This window comes from Nannospalax galili, unplaced genomic scaffold (assembly GCF_000622305.1).
Source record: "Nannospalax galili isolate Female #2095 unplaced genomic scaffold, S.galili_v1.0 scaffold138, whole genome shotgun sequence".
NCBI classification, from domain to species: Eukaryota; Metazoa; Chordata; class Mammalia; order Rodentia; family Spalacidae; genus Nannospalax; species Nannospalax galili.
This window is the reverse complement of record NW_008341333.1, coordinates 589,594-605,825: the sequence shown is the minus strand read 5'-3', so window position 1 is coordinate 605,825 and position 16,232 is coordinate 589,594. Positions and strand designations below refer to the sequence as shown.

The following is a 16,232-nucleotide window of genomic DNA, read 5'->3' as shown; positions in this document are numbered from 1 at the left end:
GGGTTGCTGGTGACTGGCGGCTCAGCAGGGAGAGAAAGGGAACCAGCAGCCTTCTGACTGCTGAGGAAGTTCTTACAAGGTGGCTGGGGAATGTGGAAGGTGGCAAAGATTGGGAGAGGGTCGTCTGCAGACTTGGACGTTAACAGGCACTTAGAGCTATAAACTTCCCTCTAAGGACAGGTTTCAACTTGTCCCAGAGGTTTTGTTGTGTGTATTGTCCTTTTCATTTAGTTCGAGGAATATTTTTATTTCTTTCTTAATTTCTCCTTTGACCCATTCATCATTCAAGAGTGTGTTGTTTAATCTCCATGTGTTCATGTAGTTACTGGGGTTTCTTCTGGTGTTGATTTTAAGCTTTATTGCATTGTGGTCTAATAGAATGCATGGAATTATTTCAGTCTTTTTGAGGTTTGTTTTGTGCCCCAGTATATGGTCGATTTTGGAGAAGATTCTGTGCGGTGCTGAGTGGAAAGTATGTCCTTTGGTGCTCTGGTGGAATACTTGGTAGATGTCTGTTAAGTCCTTTTGATATATGGTATTGTTTAACTCAGATGTCTCTCTGTTAATTTTCTGCCCTGTTGACCTATCTAATAGAGACAGTGGGGCATTGAAGTCCCCTACTGTTAATGAGTTGTGATTAATCTGGGTATTAAAGTCCTGTACCATTGTTTTTATGAAGTTGGGTGCACCAGAGTTTGGTGAATATATTTTCATGATTGTAATATCTTCTTGGTTTATTGTTCCTTTGATCAGAATGAAGTAGCCCTCTTTATCTCTTCTGATTAGTTTTAGTTTAAGTCTATTTTGTCAGATATTAGAATTGCAACACCTGCTTTTTTCTTAGTACCATTCGCTTGATATATTTTTTTCCATCCTTTCACCTTTAGGTAGTGCCTGTCCTTGAAAGTGAGATGAGTTTCTTGCAGCCAACAAAAAGATGGGTTTTGTTTCTTAGTCCCCTTCACTGGGGAGTTCAGTCCATTGGTATTTAAAGTTATTAATGAAATATGTGTATTGATTCCTGTGTAGCTGAACATTTCCAAAGTACACCTTCACTAAATTTCTTTCCGTAACCTCTTGGGAATTGTCGGCCCTTTCTTCAGGTCTTTGTATTGCTTCAAGAACTCTGAAGGGCTGGTTTTGTGGACATGAATTCTTTCAGCTTATTTATGTCATGGAAGATTTTTCTTTCCCCTTCGACTACAATAGACATTTTGTCTGGGTAAAGTAATCTGGGTTGGCATCTGTGGTCATTCAGAACTGGGAATACTTTGGTCCAGGCTCTTCTGGCTTTCATAGTTTCAAACGTCAGCTGTAATTCTGATGGGTTTTCCTTTATATGTGACTTATTTTTCTTCTGCACCTTTCCATATTGTCTCTTTTTACGTTTAGTGTTTTTACTATGATGTGCCATGGTAAGTTCCTTTTCTGGTCCTATTTGGTGTTCTATATGCTTCTTGTATTTGTATGGGCATGTCTTTCTTTAATTTGGGGAATTTTTCTTCTACAATCCTGTTGAAGATCTGGTCCATACCATTATCCTGAGAGTCTTCTCTTTCCTGTATGCATATGATTCCTAAGTTTGTTCTTTTTATGGTGTTACACAATTCCTGCATATTCCATTCTTGTGTTTTCTTAAATTTTTCATAATCTTTGCTTGAGTGGTCTGATTCGTCCACTTTATCTTCCCGTCTTGATATTCTGTTTTCCATTTCATTCATCCTATTGGTGAGGCTTTCTCCTCTCATTTCTAATTGGCTTACTGAGTGTTTCACTTCCTTCATTTCAGCCTGAGTAGTCTTCAATATTTCTAACTCTTTTCTGAGTTCATTCAGCAGTTTATCCCTATTTTCTTTCAGTTCTTGATTTCTTTTTTGTGTGTTCTTTAAATTCACTGAATTCTTTCATCATATTTATAATTGTTCTTTTGAGTTTCATGTCCTGTATTATCTCTAGGGGTTCTCATTGTACTCCTCTAGAAGACTGATGGTACTTGATGGGGATATATTATTTTGATTTTTCATTTTATTATTTTTTTCTCTGTGACTTTGACATGTGGATTTCTTTTGTAGATTCTGGTTCTTGTGTGAGGCTCAAGCCTTCCTTTGCAGAGTTTAGGTCTGCTTCTTTTTGTAAACTTTATGTGCCTTTGTGGTTTACTTGCTGGGCATGAAAAGCTGGTTTGTCTAGGCTTTAGGTTCTCTCTTTTGGTTTTATATTGGAGTGGCCAAATTGCTTTCGTCTTGCTGCTCAGGAATTCCCACAGAGGCCCAAGTCAGATGAGTAACAGATGCTCTCAAGCTTTTTCCTAAGGTCTGGATCCCTCCAGGAAAGATGCTGACCTCAGAAATTTGAGGGCTGGCCTGGCCTGGGAGCAGGGACCAGAAAAGATGCTGCCCCCTCCTTCCCGGGATGCAAAGCGAGATGGGGGCAAGAAGAGGCCCAAGGGCTCCTGGGGACTGCAGGGAGGAATTGATTTGGTCTGGACGTAGAGGAACAGGAAGTAATGGAGATTCTGGGCTAAGGGTCTGGGGTGTCACAACAACAGATGGGCCAGTGCCCCTGCTAGGAGGAGAGATGGGATGGGGGAGCTGAGAGGGTGAATGAGGCTGGGGGGGAGTCAGGGCACAGTGGGTGCAGCAGCCAAACTTACCCAGGCAAGCTGTTGGCTCCAGGAAGCTGTGGGGCTCTGGTTGTTTTGTTTTGTTTTGTTGTTTTTGTCTTTGAGACAGGGTCTCCTTGTAGCCCCAGCTGTCCTGGAACTCACTATGTAGACCAGGCTGGCCTCAAACTCACAAAGATCTGCCTGCCTCTGCCTCCCAAGTGCTGGGATTAAAGGCGTGCACCCGGCTTTTTTTTTTTTTTTTAACAGTGTCTCATTGAGTTGCCCAGTTTGTTCTCCAACTTCTGAGCTTAGTTGATACTACTACATCAGCCTCCTGCATAGCTAAGACATAGGTGGCCATCACCACACCTGGCTTGAATTGATTTTTTTTTTAATATTATATTTTATTTTTATTTTTTATGTGTATTAGTGTATTACCTACCTGTGTCGTGCAGTGTCCACAGAGGTCAGAAGGGGGTGCCAGGTCCCTTGGAACTAGAGTTAACGGATGGTTGTTAACTTCCATGTGGGTGCTGGGAATCAAACCCGGTTTTCTGCTCTTAAGAGCAGCCAGTGCTCTTAACCATTGAGCCATCTCTCCAGTCCCTCTTGACTTGTTTTTAAACTATTTTAAGAATTTCCCTCTGTACTTAGGAAACAGATGAAGGTTCTTGTTATTATTTCAAGCATTGTACTAGGAGTCGTGACCAGTGTTACAAGGCCAGAAAAGAAGAAAAGGAAAAAAAGGATGTAAAGAAGATAAAGTTGTCAGTATTTGTAGATAATACATGTCAAAATACAAAAGAATCTACATTTGTAAGCAAATCTTTCAAGGTTGCTAAATACAAAGCGAATTTATATAGTTGTGTTTTGTATATCAGAACAAATAGCACAAATCTAGAAAATACCATTTATGGGACTAGTAAGATGGCTCAGTGGTAAAAAAGCATTTGCCATAGAAGCCTGGTGTAAGTTCAATTCCCAGAACCCATGGTGGAAAGAACAAACCAACTTCTGAAAGTTGTCCTCTGAGCTCCACACATACATGCTCTCATATATGTGTGCATGTATACACACACATACACACGAAATCAATGAGGTTTTTTTAGAAACATCAACTGGAAATCCTTGCTTAACTAAATAACACTATTAGTATTACTCTTTAGAATTCTTCGGTTTTAGGAGTCACATCCTATAGTCATTTTGCCAGTTGAAGATTAGCAAGGAGTTGCCTTGAATGCTTTTAAATCTGAATTTTTTGGTTTTTTGTTTTTTTAGAAAAACAACCAACAATGCCAATTTTAAAGAACGAAATCAAATGCCTTCCACCCCTCCCTCCTCTGAGCAAATCCAGCACAGTCCTCCACACCTTTAACAGTACAATTTTGACACCTGTAAGCAACAATAATTCTGGTTTTCTTCGAAATCTCCTGAATTCCTCCACAGGAAAGGTATGTGCTTGTTTTATTATTTGCATCTCACCGTACAAGGTTGAGTAGAGACAAAACAGGAGATAAGAGACATGAAACGGAAAGTAGGAGAGGCGACATGAACCATGTGTTTGTGGGGAAGGAAGAAGATGCTCCACAGGCTTCCCGGATGGGCCAGCCACTTGCTCCTGCTGTGCTTTTCAGTTTTCACTTTCTGATACCCGAGTGTATGAGTAGGGGTTGCCTCTGCCCAGGGGCTCTGATGTGGACTCTTCTATATTTGTAGCATGTACTCATCCTACCATTATAAGAACGGGGGTTTTTCAAAGGTACAGAATGGAGTATTTAACATGTGTGTTCTTTATCACATTCAGACAGAAAATGGACTCAAGAACACACCCAAAATCCTTGATGACATCTTTGCCTCTTTGGTACAAAACAAGACTTCCTCTGATTTATCTAAGAGACCTCAAGGACTGACGATCAAGCCCAGCATTCTTGGCTTTGACACTCCTCACTACTGGCTGTGTGATAACCGCCTGCTGTGCTTGCAAGATCCCAACAACAAGAGCAATTGGAATGTGTTTAGGGAATGCTGGAAACAAGGACAGGTAATACATCCTCTATTCCTGACCCAGTTTAGTTTTCTCTTTGTTCCTTTGGCAGAGTACTGATAGCCCCCCTCCCCGATAAGGTGTTTTCTTTATTTCCTGGTTTTATGTTTATTTAGGTTAGATATAATTAGGTCAGAGTATAGGTGTGAGACTTTCTCTGTATAAACTGACTCTCCTAAGCCATTTTTCCCATTCAGGGTTTGAGTGCTTCAAGACAGACTTAGAACCTTGTGTGGTCACCATCAATGGGGGAAGTGAAAGTGACTCAGAGACTGGTGGGATTTGGGGGAATTGACAAAATGCAGTTTAAAAAAAAATTACATATCCCTTTTTCATGTATTAAATGTCTGCTAAGGTGTAGAGAAATGACTCTGCAGTTAAGAGCACATCATAGTCTTGCAGAGGATCCCAGCATCCACATCAGGTGACTGCAACTGCCTGATTCCAAGGTATTTCACATCCTCTTCTGGCATCCAAGGGCACCTTCATATACATGGCATATACTCCTATTGACACAGGCGCACACACATCACACAAATGAAAAAAACCCCCCCCCCCCCGCCAAAGGTACTCTCAGTTCTACATGAGCCACAACCATGTAGTATAAATGTGGTATAATTTTGGCACTCATATGTCATCCCCTAGGTGCCTGCTTTAAGGGGCAGTATTGTTTACTCTTCATTGTGGCTGATAGGTTTAGAAGATGCATGGTTGTGTGGGCCCATCTCTATGCTTTGCTTTGTTCTGTTTTCCAGCTCTTTGGTTTTTCTTTTTGATGAAATGGAGTCTTTGCTCTTGAGCAAGAATTTGGGGGGAAGTGTCAAATACAAAAATGTTTAATAATAAAATTCTATAAAATGTTTTTTACTTCTGTGTATTAACTAATGGATTTGCCTATTTATTCATATAACCAGAGGCTAAAGATGATAGGCTGAATGTAGACCAAACAGGTTTTGTTTGAAATATATAATGCTGTTTTTGTTTTTTTTTGCATAAAAAATATTGAACTTGGGTCTAGAAATATGGTTCTGTTGGTAAAGCATTTGTTGGGCAAGGATTAGGACCTGAGTTAAGATCTCAGGCACCTAGATAAAAAAGCTAGGTGTTGGTTGTACTTGTGTGTAACCCTACCACTGGATCATAAGTAGGTTCATTGAGAGACCCTGTCCTAAGAAAAAAAGGAGGAGAGCAACAGAGGAAGACACCTGATGTTGACCTCTAGCCTCCATGGGTGTGTATGCGTGTACACATGCATACACTGCATACACATACAAATTAAACATGTTGCCAGTAATTTAAAGGCAGGCTGTTTAAAGATCAAACGTAATTCATTAAGACTTATCTTGGACAACCACAAGATGAAAGCTTGAGATCTGAATTGCTGCCTAGCAGTGGTGGACTGAAGGCTGAAGGAATACCCTCTTTTGGCAGGAAATACCTGTTGGCCCTTGTTTACGTTCATATCCCATCTGGCCCTGTTCCTTGGAGGACATGGGTATTTATTCTATAAGTAATGAGACCCAGATCAAAGGGTGACCCTTTGTCTTAGCAGCTTACTAATCAAATTTGACAGCAGAGGCATGTAGCAGGTTCATGGTCAGGTTACAGCTGTTGTGGAAGGTCAAGGAACTTACTTACTTCACCAGCTGAGACTGAGGACCAGCACATAAAAGCAAACCAGCAGCCGCTTGAAGAGGGGCTGTCCCTGGCTTGGAAACAGAGTTGGAGCAAGTCAGACTCACATCTCTTTCTCTCCCTTTAGCCAGTGATGGTATCTGGAGTGCATCATAAGTTGAACACTGAACTTTGGAAGCCTGAATCCTTCAGGAAGGAGTTTGGTGAACAGGAAGTGGACCTAGTTAATTGTAGGACCAATGAAATTATAACAGGAGCCACAGTAGGAGACTTCTGGGATGGATTTGAAGATGTTCCCAGTATGTATTAAAGAGCTTTCAAAGGGGTTGAGGATGTAGTAAGAGGGGACACAAGACTAGCAGGGGCTTAAAGATTTAGGACTCTAAAATTAGCTCCCATTTCTTCTGTTTTCAGAAAGCTTATCCTTTTTAACTGAAGCATTAACCAGCAACTGGTACTTCTAGTATACAAAAGAGTAGTTCTGACAAAACCTGATCTATATTGTCCAGAAGATGGGGACAGAGAGAAAAGGGCACTTGTTTCTGGACAGAGTATGAGGTGGTCTCAATCTCTTTCTGAGCCAAACAAGTCATTGCTCTTTCTTGCTGGCTTTAGAAAACTGGGTTTAAGCTCTTGTGGGTTTTGATACACTGTGAGGCTGTGATTATTTGGGGAGCTGCTTGGTACTTTCACAGCACCATCAGGAGGAGCAGACTAGGGTCTGAAAGACAAGTGTTGAAGCACTAGCTGTGTCAGGGACCCAGTGAAAAGACTGAATTTCAAGGGACACGTTTTATAAGTGTTTACAAAAAACCCCCACAAATCTAATAAACTTAATTAGTAATCTTTATTTTGCTGTCTCCAGGGTACAAATTGATTGCTTGATGCTGTAGAAATAAAATTGGTAATTGGCAGGAGAGAGAGAGATAGTAAAGTGATATTTGTATGCCAAAAGGATTTGGTTTTCAGAGTTTTTCCAATATAAAGTGTATTTTATTTGCACTATTAAGGCAAAAACTGCTAACTTGTCTTTGTCTCTTTGAGTTAGGAATAACAATAATTCATTTATTCTGGTTACGTTCCAGATCGTTTAAAAAATGAAAAAGAAAAAGAACCAATGGTGTTGAAACTTAAGGACTGGCCCCCGGGAGAGGATTTTAGAGATATGATGCCTTCCAGGTATGAGTAAGCTAATTCTGGCTTTGACTTGGGTAAAATAAAGTCTTTTAGGTGTGGGGGAAGATAGTTTTTAGGGAAATAGAACTACTCCAACAGCTCTATGGTTTTCTGGTCCTGATTTTTTATTTTATTTTTTTTTAATATCCTGTCTGTAACCTTTGGAGATGTGTGTATTTTTAAATAAGATGAGGAAGATTTTGGTTTGCTCCTGCCTTTCCCAGAAGACTTGCAGGCTGATTTGCAGGCAGTCCTGGGATTAGACATACTAGGATTCGCTATTAACGAGCAAGACACCTGAATTGGTAGAACTGCTTTCCTGAGTTGAGCTCAAAATTTTAAAAAAGGAGCCTCATAACTAATAAATATTGTATTGTCCCTGAGTATTAATCTCATCAGAAAGTTACTTCTTGGGTCTCTTGTCTCAAATCATTTGTACACATTAGTGTGGCATAGGAAAGAAGACATTTTTGTTCATGATTACCCCATAGTAGTCTTAAGTAATCTTAAGTATTAACAGTAATCTCTATCTTCATGATCACAGTTGTTCTTTTTTATATAAGGAGGAACAAAGCAAGTCAGAATGATTAGAAAGGCAAGCTTACTTTGCAAACTCTTGGTTTTCTTGTTCTAGATTTGATGATCTGATGGCCAACATTCCACTACCTGAGTACACAAGGCGAGATGGTAAACTGAACTTGGCCTCTAGACTGCCAAACTACTTTGTTCGGCCAGACCTGGGCCCCAAGATGTACAATGCTTATGGTAAGGAAGAGATGGCTAGCTTGAAAAATCACAGTGGAAATAAAACAAGTCCAGCTGTTTGCACAATTGCTTTTTTTTTTTTTTTTTTTTTTTTAAAGGAGAGATTTTTTTATTATTTTTATGTGTAGGCGCTAAGTACATCTGTTGAGCCCACAGAGGCTAGAAATGGGTATTGAAGTGCTGGGAGCCAAACTTGGGCCCTGTAGAAGAGCAAGCAAGCACTCTTAACCTTAACCACTGAGCCATCTCTCCAGCCAAAATTGACCCGTTTATTATTTAGTGAAGTTCCATTTACTGTGTTTTTTTTTGTGGAATTTTTTTTAAGACAGGATCACCCTGTAGCCCCAGCTGGCCTAGAACTCATCACGTAGACCATGCTGGCCTCAATCTCAAAGAGATCCACCAGCCTCTGCCTCCTGGGTGCTGGGATTAAAGTCATGTGCCACCATGGCCTGCTGATACTGATGTCTTTACCTTGCCATTCTGTGCTGGTTGGCAGAAGGATCAGGGGTAGGGCAGAGAGAGTAGAACCAGCCTTAGTACCACAGTTATGGGTGAGTCAGCCAGGGGAAACACCTGGAATGTATGTAGTTGGGGAACTTTCTAAGAGGTGTTTCTCTAGAAAGGTAACAAGCTGGGATAGGGTGGGAGAGATGGCCTGACAGGCAGAAAGAAGTCTTCCTCATTTCCTTCTCAGGTCTCAGTGATCCCTGTATATCCTGTGGGCCTGTATCATTTCCCTAGTTGGGGTTTCTTCCTTCATGTCCTGAGAGCCCAGTCAAAGCAATGGATGATGTGGAACTTTACACTCTTTACAGTGCGGTTTACAGTAACTGTGTATGTGAAAGCATTTTCCACAGATGTTACATAGTGAGTGTTTTGCAGAAATGAAGCTGTATCAGAAATGGGTGTCTGAAAAATTGCCAAGTTGAATTGCCAACTTGGTTTAAATGTTTGGCCATAGGTAAATCTTCCTTTCTAAACAACCAATAGGTGGCAGTGTTACCGTGAAAGCTTTTCTTCTGACAATACTTTTTCAGAGACTCCTTTCCCTAAAAGGATTTTTTTGTTGTTGTTTTTCTTAATTTTGTAATCTTTGTTCCAGCTGAGTTCAGGCTTCCTCAGTTCAGAGTCTGGTTGTTTCACTGTGCAATAATCCATGACAGGGATGGGATGGACTTTGGCTCCAGTGGCTGGCTAGGAGTCAGTTCTAATTTTGTACAACTCTTAAATCTGCTTATTGTTTTGCCAAGCCAGCCACCATTCTCTTCCATCACTATCAGGAAGTTTGTATCCATCCTTCTCTTATAATTTTACTAATTATTTTTCTACAGTTTTTTGTTTGTTTTGTAACTTCCTGTTGAGCTCTATATAAGTAGAATCTGACTTAAAATAGTCTTACATGTGGTCATATGTAACTATCGCAATTCATCCTATTTCTGACTTAATTGCTTTTTCCTATAAATTTCACACTTTTTACTATGGAAATATTTTCCAAGCACATTGAGAACTTGGGAGTCTAGTGCAGCTGCTCCTTATATACTCTCATCCAGGGAGAGCCACTGTCAGCTTTTTGTTAAAATTGTTTCATTATCTCTTCTCTTTATATTTCTCCTTTTACCATTTTAAAACATCTCATAGCCGGTGTAGTGATGCACACCTTTTAAGCCCAGCACTTGGGAGGCAGAGTGTGTATGAGTTCTATGCCAGCTGGGGCTGTACACTTGAGACCCTGTCTCAAAACAAAGAACAACAAAAAAAAATCTCATAAATTCCATGATTCAACCCAGATATCCAATAATTTACCTATTGCAAGGCCTGGTATTTCAGCAAGCTGGAAACAAGGCAGAAGTGTAGCAGGGCTCTTGGGCTCTGGTTCTAGGTTGACAAGATAAGCTACTACTCCCCACCTCTAGCCTCACTTAAATAGTAGCCCTGGCAAGCTAGAAATCAGACCTTCCTCCAATCAGTATGGGCCCTTTTCAGAATCTGCCAGGCCTCTGCTTGCTTCTCTCAGTCTGCTTCCCATACTTTACTCTGCTGCCCTGTATGAGAAGTGGAGTTCCGGTTTGGGGAATGGTGCCAGTATGACCACTGAGCAAGGTGAGTCTTCTATGGACACAGTATGAACACTGGAGGTGACCTCACACTGGCTCAGTGTGGTGGCCATTGTTCCTACTTGGTTCCTACTTTATGTATGTGTAAGCAGGGGACTCCCAATAGACTCCTTGAGTGAATTTGGCTGATGTCTTTTATTCCCAAGCTTCCTTGACTAGAAAGACAAAACTTGAACCTAGCTAAGCAAATGTTTTCAGCAAATCCTAGCTCAGGAGTCCAGCTCACAGCTCTCCTTGCTTTCTAATTCTTGGTTTCATGTATCACAGTATACTTAAGGCATTTTATTTTTGCAGGACTAATCACTCCGGAAGATCGGAAATATGGAACAACAAATCTTCACTTAGATGTATCTGATGCTGCTAATGTCATGGTTTATGTGGGAATTCCCAAAGGGCAGTGTGAGCAGGAAGAAGGTAGGCTCTTGAGCATAAAAGTGAGACTTACTGTCTGAGTTAGGGCCTGTGGTTGATACTTGCTTTCTCTTGTTTTAGAAGTCCTTAGAACCATCCAAGATGGAGATTCTGATGAACTCACAATAAAGCGGTTTATTGAGGGAAAAGAGAAGCCGGGAGCCCTCTGGCACATATATGCAGCTAAGGACACGGAGAAGATAAGAGAATTTCTTAAAAAGGTGTGCTAATTACTCTGCCACATGAGGCGAGGCATAAGAATAGCAATGCTATAACTTACCTCATGCTTTGAACTGGCTCGCATATCAAATTGGATAGGTTGTCAGTGGTGCTAAGAAACAAGGATTCTAAAAAGAGGAGACCTTTTATGTTTGTTTTATAATGCACTTGTACATTTTTGTTCTTTGTCTTCAGTTTAGTTTATCTGGTCATTTCCTTGCATCTTTTTTTTTTTCTTTAATTGCCTTAAAAATATGAACACTTCATTAGTTCATGTATCAGTCCTTGGCCCAAAACACCAAGGTTTGACTGAGTCACTTCAGTCTCTCTTGGTTTTGTTCTCACTTGGTGAGAGGCCCTACTTGTGGTCATTACTAATGGTTAGCATGAGTTTAGAAAAGCCTAGGTTTCTCCTGTAGTCAGCAAGTTGTTTAGCGGGAACACAATGTGAAAGTCTGAGCAACTGGAAAAATGGGTTTCTCTGTTTTAAACTTGTTCACCAGAAATCTTTGGCTGATATACTCTAGTCCTGAGTCACAGATGTGAACATTCCTAAGCCATTTGCATTCTCTGACAACGAAGTAGAATCAAGATATTTCTGTTTAAAGATTATTTGATTCTTTGACCTGTTTCATTAATGTTACTGTTGAGTCTGCTTTGCCAGACACTGGATGTAGAATAAACAAGTCTAATCTACATCTTTGGGACTGTTTTCGTAACTCAGATTGTTAGGTAAGTACAGGTCCTTAAAAACAAGTTTATTTCTAAGGAGCATGAATCTACTTGCATTTAAAAATTTGGACCCAATGATCTTAGAGAGATGGCTCAGGGGTTAGGAAAATTTGCTGTTTTTCCAGAGGACCTGGGTTCAGCTCCCAGCATCCACATGGTGCCTAACAGCTGTCTGTAACTCCAGTTCCAGGGGATCCAACACCTTCTGAGCATTGTACACACATGGTGCACTTATATGCATGCAGGCGAAACGCTCATATACATAAAACCAATGATTAAAATATTTTTTAAAATTTGAACCCAAAATACTTAAGTTTACTTAAAAAAAATATGGAGATTGTAAGGAAATGACAGCAGACAGGCTAGGTTTTCTTTGTTAATCTGTTGATTTATTCTCTTTTTTTAATTATTTTTATTTTATGTGTATGAGTGTGTTGCCTGTGTGTAGGTAAGTACACCCGTGTTGTGCAATGCCTGCGGAGGACAGAAGAGACTGTCGGATCCCCTGGAACTGGAGTTACGGACAGTTGTTAGCTGCCATGTGGGTGCTGGGATTCGAACCCATGTCTTTTGCAGGAACAATCAATGTTCTTAACCGCTGAGCCATCTCTCCAGCCCCAATTTATTCTCTCAGTGTGTTTGAGTACTGTTATTTAGGCCACTTGGTTGAAGAAGGCTTGACATTTACAGACTACCTGTAGTTTTTGGAGGGGAGAATATCTTCCTGGGTTTTGTTGTTGCTGTTTGTTTTTTGTTTTTTTTGCTAAGTTGCATGCCATTTTGAATGTATTTTAGGTATCAGAAGAGCAGGGTCAAGAAAATCCTGCAGACCACGATCCTATTCATGATCAGAGCTGGTATTTAGACCGATCACTAAGAAAGCGCCTTTATCAAGAGTATGGTGTTCAAGGCTGGGCTATTGTACAATTTCTTGGGGATGTGGTGTTTATCCCAGCAGGAGCTCCACATCAGGTCAGAACTATTAATTCTTGTTTATTGTCTTTCTGCTGTGAACTTGTGGGTTTTTAATAAATGTGGCTTGTTGTTTTTCAGGTTCATAACTTATACAGCTGTATCAAAGTGGCTGAAGACTTTGTGTCTCCAGAGCATGTTAAACACTGCTTCTGGCTTACTCAGGAATTCCGTTACCTGTCACAGACTCACACCAACCATGAAGATAAATTACAGGTAAAAATAGCACCAGTTCCTGGCATTTGTTGCTGATGCCTTCAAGGTTCGTTAGTGACCTTATAGAATCTGTGAACTTGGCTATAACATAGGACAGTGAGTTGGTGAACTGGCTTTCTAGCTAGTCTACCTATAAACTTGAGCAACGAAGCTATAAACTCAGAGGGAACTTACCTTAGTGTTTAGGTACTGAAAGGTTTAAGTATTAAATCTTTTAAATATTAAGCTCTTTCAATCTCTGACCTAGCTACCAGCCTTAAATGCTACAATGTTCTTATCCCCTTGAGGCAGAAAAGAACTGAAGGAACTGAGCTGCTAGGATCAAAAGGGGATGTTGCCTTAAGAGACTTTTCAGTAGTAAATTATGCATGCTGACTATGGTGCCTCAAACCTGTAGTCCCAGTTACTCTGTAATCCAGAGGCTGAGGTAGGAAGTTTTGAGACTTTGAGGCCAGCCTGGGCTGCATAGAGTACATCTCAAAAAACTCCAAATCAACAGTGAAGGAATGCAGTATCATTTTATGTTTGGAAAATATTTAAAGCCTGGTCAAAAACGCCCTGCACTGACTAGAGCTATGTGGTTTTAAAACCTATAGAGGGGAGCAAAATGGGCTTTGAAATTCTTCAGAGAAGGCATGAACTAAGAACTAAGTGTGTGTGGAACACTAGTCTCCAGAAGCCTGGGGCATGCCACTGTTATTACATGTTGAGTATTGACTTTGAATTCTAAGGAACGGTAATAAAACTGATGGGTGGGGAGGATATTCTTAGTGAGATTTTTTATTTAATGGTGAAGCAGTGCTCTTTTTCTTCTGTCCCTTTAGGTGAAGAATGTTATCTACCATGCAGTGAAGGATGCAGTTGCTATGCTAAAAGCCAGTGAATCTAGTTTTGGCAAACCTTAATCCCTTCCTGCACATTGGAGATGATTTATTGGCAGCTGATCAAACTCTTCAGGCAGGATTCCTGTGGACTTTGAGATTTCATGTTACCTCATCTTCTTTTTTTAAAACTATACCCGACTTGTGAGGGTACTCTGTCTAATGTATATTTCTAGTGTTTACAGACACTAAATGTGTATATGTAGTAACTATTTACAGACCACGCATCCTTATACTGTGACTTCTCACCTAATGCAGATCTTTTATCAAGCTGTAAAATAAGACCTCTTATCAGCTGAAACAGTACCTATAGTTATTCCCAGCTGTTTGTTTGGGCAGCTTATTCAAATGGGTTTATAACTATTAGGAATCACTGCACAGTTTAATTGGATTTTATTTTATGTCTGTCTGAGCACCCTCCCCCACCCATTAGGGTCCACAAGAGCACCGGAGGGAGTGACAGCTAATGATGCAAGTTCTAAATGTATCGCATAGGACTGGCATTACATAGCAGAAATCGACTACTGGACAATTCTTGGGGTTAACCATCTTTAGTTGTGGACTTTTAATTTAAATGAAGCTTTGCTAATTTTAAGTGGTAAGCATTTTGCATTAAAATATTCATATAATATTTTGGGTCAGTTCATTGGTATTCTCTGGATACATACCTTACATAAAATGCAGGTTTAAAAAGACTGATGCAAGACCCTTTCTTAACAGCAAAGAAATTAGATACTACAGTCATTCTTTATTGAATATTATAGTGCTTGCATGGAAATACCTCCCCAGCCAAGTGGAAATTCTGTCCCACTTTTGTAAAGAACCACCACCAATTTAGAAATGGGAACTAACCAAAAACTAATGACTGGCTAAATGGTGCTAAACAGGTAAGAGATTGAAGTACTTTGTCTTCTGATCCTTTTACAAGGAGTTTACAAAAGAGAATACAGAAATATTTCAAGGTTAGAACAGTTGTACCTAAAATACCCATCTTTGTGGAAGAGAAACATTGATAAAGAAGCTGCCTTTCTTCTCCTAGGCTGCTATAGCTCTAACAAAAGGAATTTGTTCATTGGTAGGAAATAGACAACCCCTAGCACTTAGGTATTATTAACCTGTGGTCTGGTTAGAGTAGGTGGTCAGGATGCCCATCCACTGTCAGCCCTTCTTGAAGCCAAACCTTCAATAATGAATTTTTGAGTCTATGGGGAAACTTTTCCCTGAGAATTTCTCAGAAGTTCCTTTATTCACATTTGGATCTAGGCTGTTGCACTGGTTAGAAATCAACTAAGCCAGAATAGTGCTAAGAAGCCATCTTCAAGCCATCTTTCAAAGGTGTCCCGTACAGAATTGTAGAAAAAAGAGAGCCATCAAAAGCAAGAGTCAGCAAGAACTTTCACATTGTCGTATACACCTGTAAAGTTTATAGATGCTAGAACAATCCAATACTTACCCTGAAATCTTTACATAGGAATTGTGTCTAAGGGCTTGCTAGACCAGATTTGGGGGGGAAACTTTGAATGTAATTTAAAATGAAGCAGGATAGTTAAAATAACAAATTTAACATGAGGGCCAGTGGGTATGAACTAAATCATTGGGGGAGAAAACTTATGTGGAGGACACAGGAAAATGTTTAATTAGTAACAGATTTGAGATGGGAAGGGAGAATTTTTCAGTATTTCATAAGATTGAGGAAACCCAAGTAAATCAGTAAGGATGCATTTTTTAATGTAGTAATGAATTTGAGCTGTGGAGATAGCTCAATCTATGAAGTGCTTGACCTGAGTTCATATCCCCAGCACCCAAGCAAAAATCCAGCTATGGCAGCACAAACCTCTGATCCTCAGGCAGGAATTTTTAGAGCTCACTGGCTGGCTAGCCAAGGTGAATTGCTGAACTCCAAGTTAAATGAGAGACCCTATCTCAAAAAGTGGGGTGGGGGGGGCAAGGGCAGGGACATGGGGACAGCCATGTGGCAGCACCCATATTTAATCCCAGCACTCAGTAGGTGGAGGTAGGTGGATCTCTGTGAGATCTAGGCCAGCCTGGTTTAAATAGTGAGTTCCAGACCACTTGGGGCTACAGGAAATCTCAAAAGACTGGAGGGAAAAAAAAAAAGGTGAAGGCCAGAGAGATGGATCAAGGGTAATAGTGCTTGCTACCAATCCTGGTGACCTGAGTTCAGTCCTTGTGAACCATGTGGTGGAAGGAAAGAACCAGTTCATGAAAAGTTCTTTGAACTCTGCAAGAGTGCCAGGCACACATGCCCCCTCGTGCCAACAAATTGGACTTTAAAATGGTAGAAAATAGCTGGGTGTGATGGCACACATCTGTAATCCCAGCACTTGAGAGGCAGAGGTATGTGGCTCTCTTGAGTTTGAGGCCAGCCTGGTCTACATAGCAAGTTCCAGGCCAGCTGGGGCTACAGGGACACCTGTCTCAAAAGGACCAAAAAATAA

General features: G+C 40.5%; 1 protein-coding gene across 4 annotated transcripts in view; it reads left to right on the top strand.

The window, feature by feature from the left end:
- Positions 1 to 16,232, top strand: part of Kdm3a (lysine demethylase 3A) — an 81,881-nt gene that overhangs the window by 43,366 nt on the left and 22,283 nt on the right. For 2 of the 4 annotated variants that reach the window (XR_001872524.2, XR_003850105.1), the window contains exons 17-26: positions 3,884 to 4,056; positions 4,410 to 4,646; positions 6,412 to 6,583; positions 7,370 to 7,463; positions 8,095 to 8,225; positions 10,637 to 10,756; positions 10,835 to 10,974; positions 12,500 to 12,676; positions 12,758 to 12,892; positions 13,717 to 14,371. Coding sequence is in view for 2 of the 4 variants with exons in the window: in XM_029565190.1 (XP_029421050.1) it covers positions 3,884 to 4,056; positions 4,410 to 4,646; positions 6,412 to 6,583; positions 7,370 to 7,463; positions 8,095 to 8,225; positions 10,637 to 10,756; positions 10,835 to 10,974; positions 12,500 to 12,676; positions 12,758 to 12,892; positions 13,717 to 13,797 (1,460 nt within the window). In the remaining 2 variants the exon portion in view is untranslated. Of the gene's footprint in view, positions 1 to 3,883; positions 4,057 to 4,409; positions 4,647 to 6,411; positions 6,584 to 7,369; positions 7,464 to 8,094; positions 8,226 to 10,636; positions 10,757 to 10,834; positions 10,975 to 12,499; positions 12,677 to 12,757; positions 12,893 to 13,716; positions 14,405 to 16,232 lie in introns of those variants that run through there. The other 2 variants (XM_029565190.1, XM_008836733.3) reach the window with 1 other exon arrangement.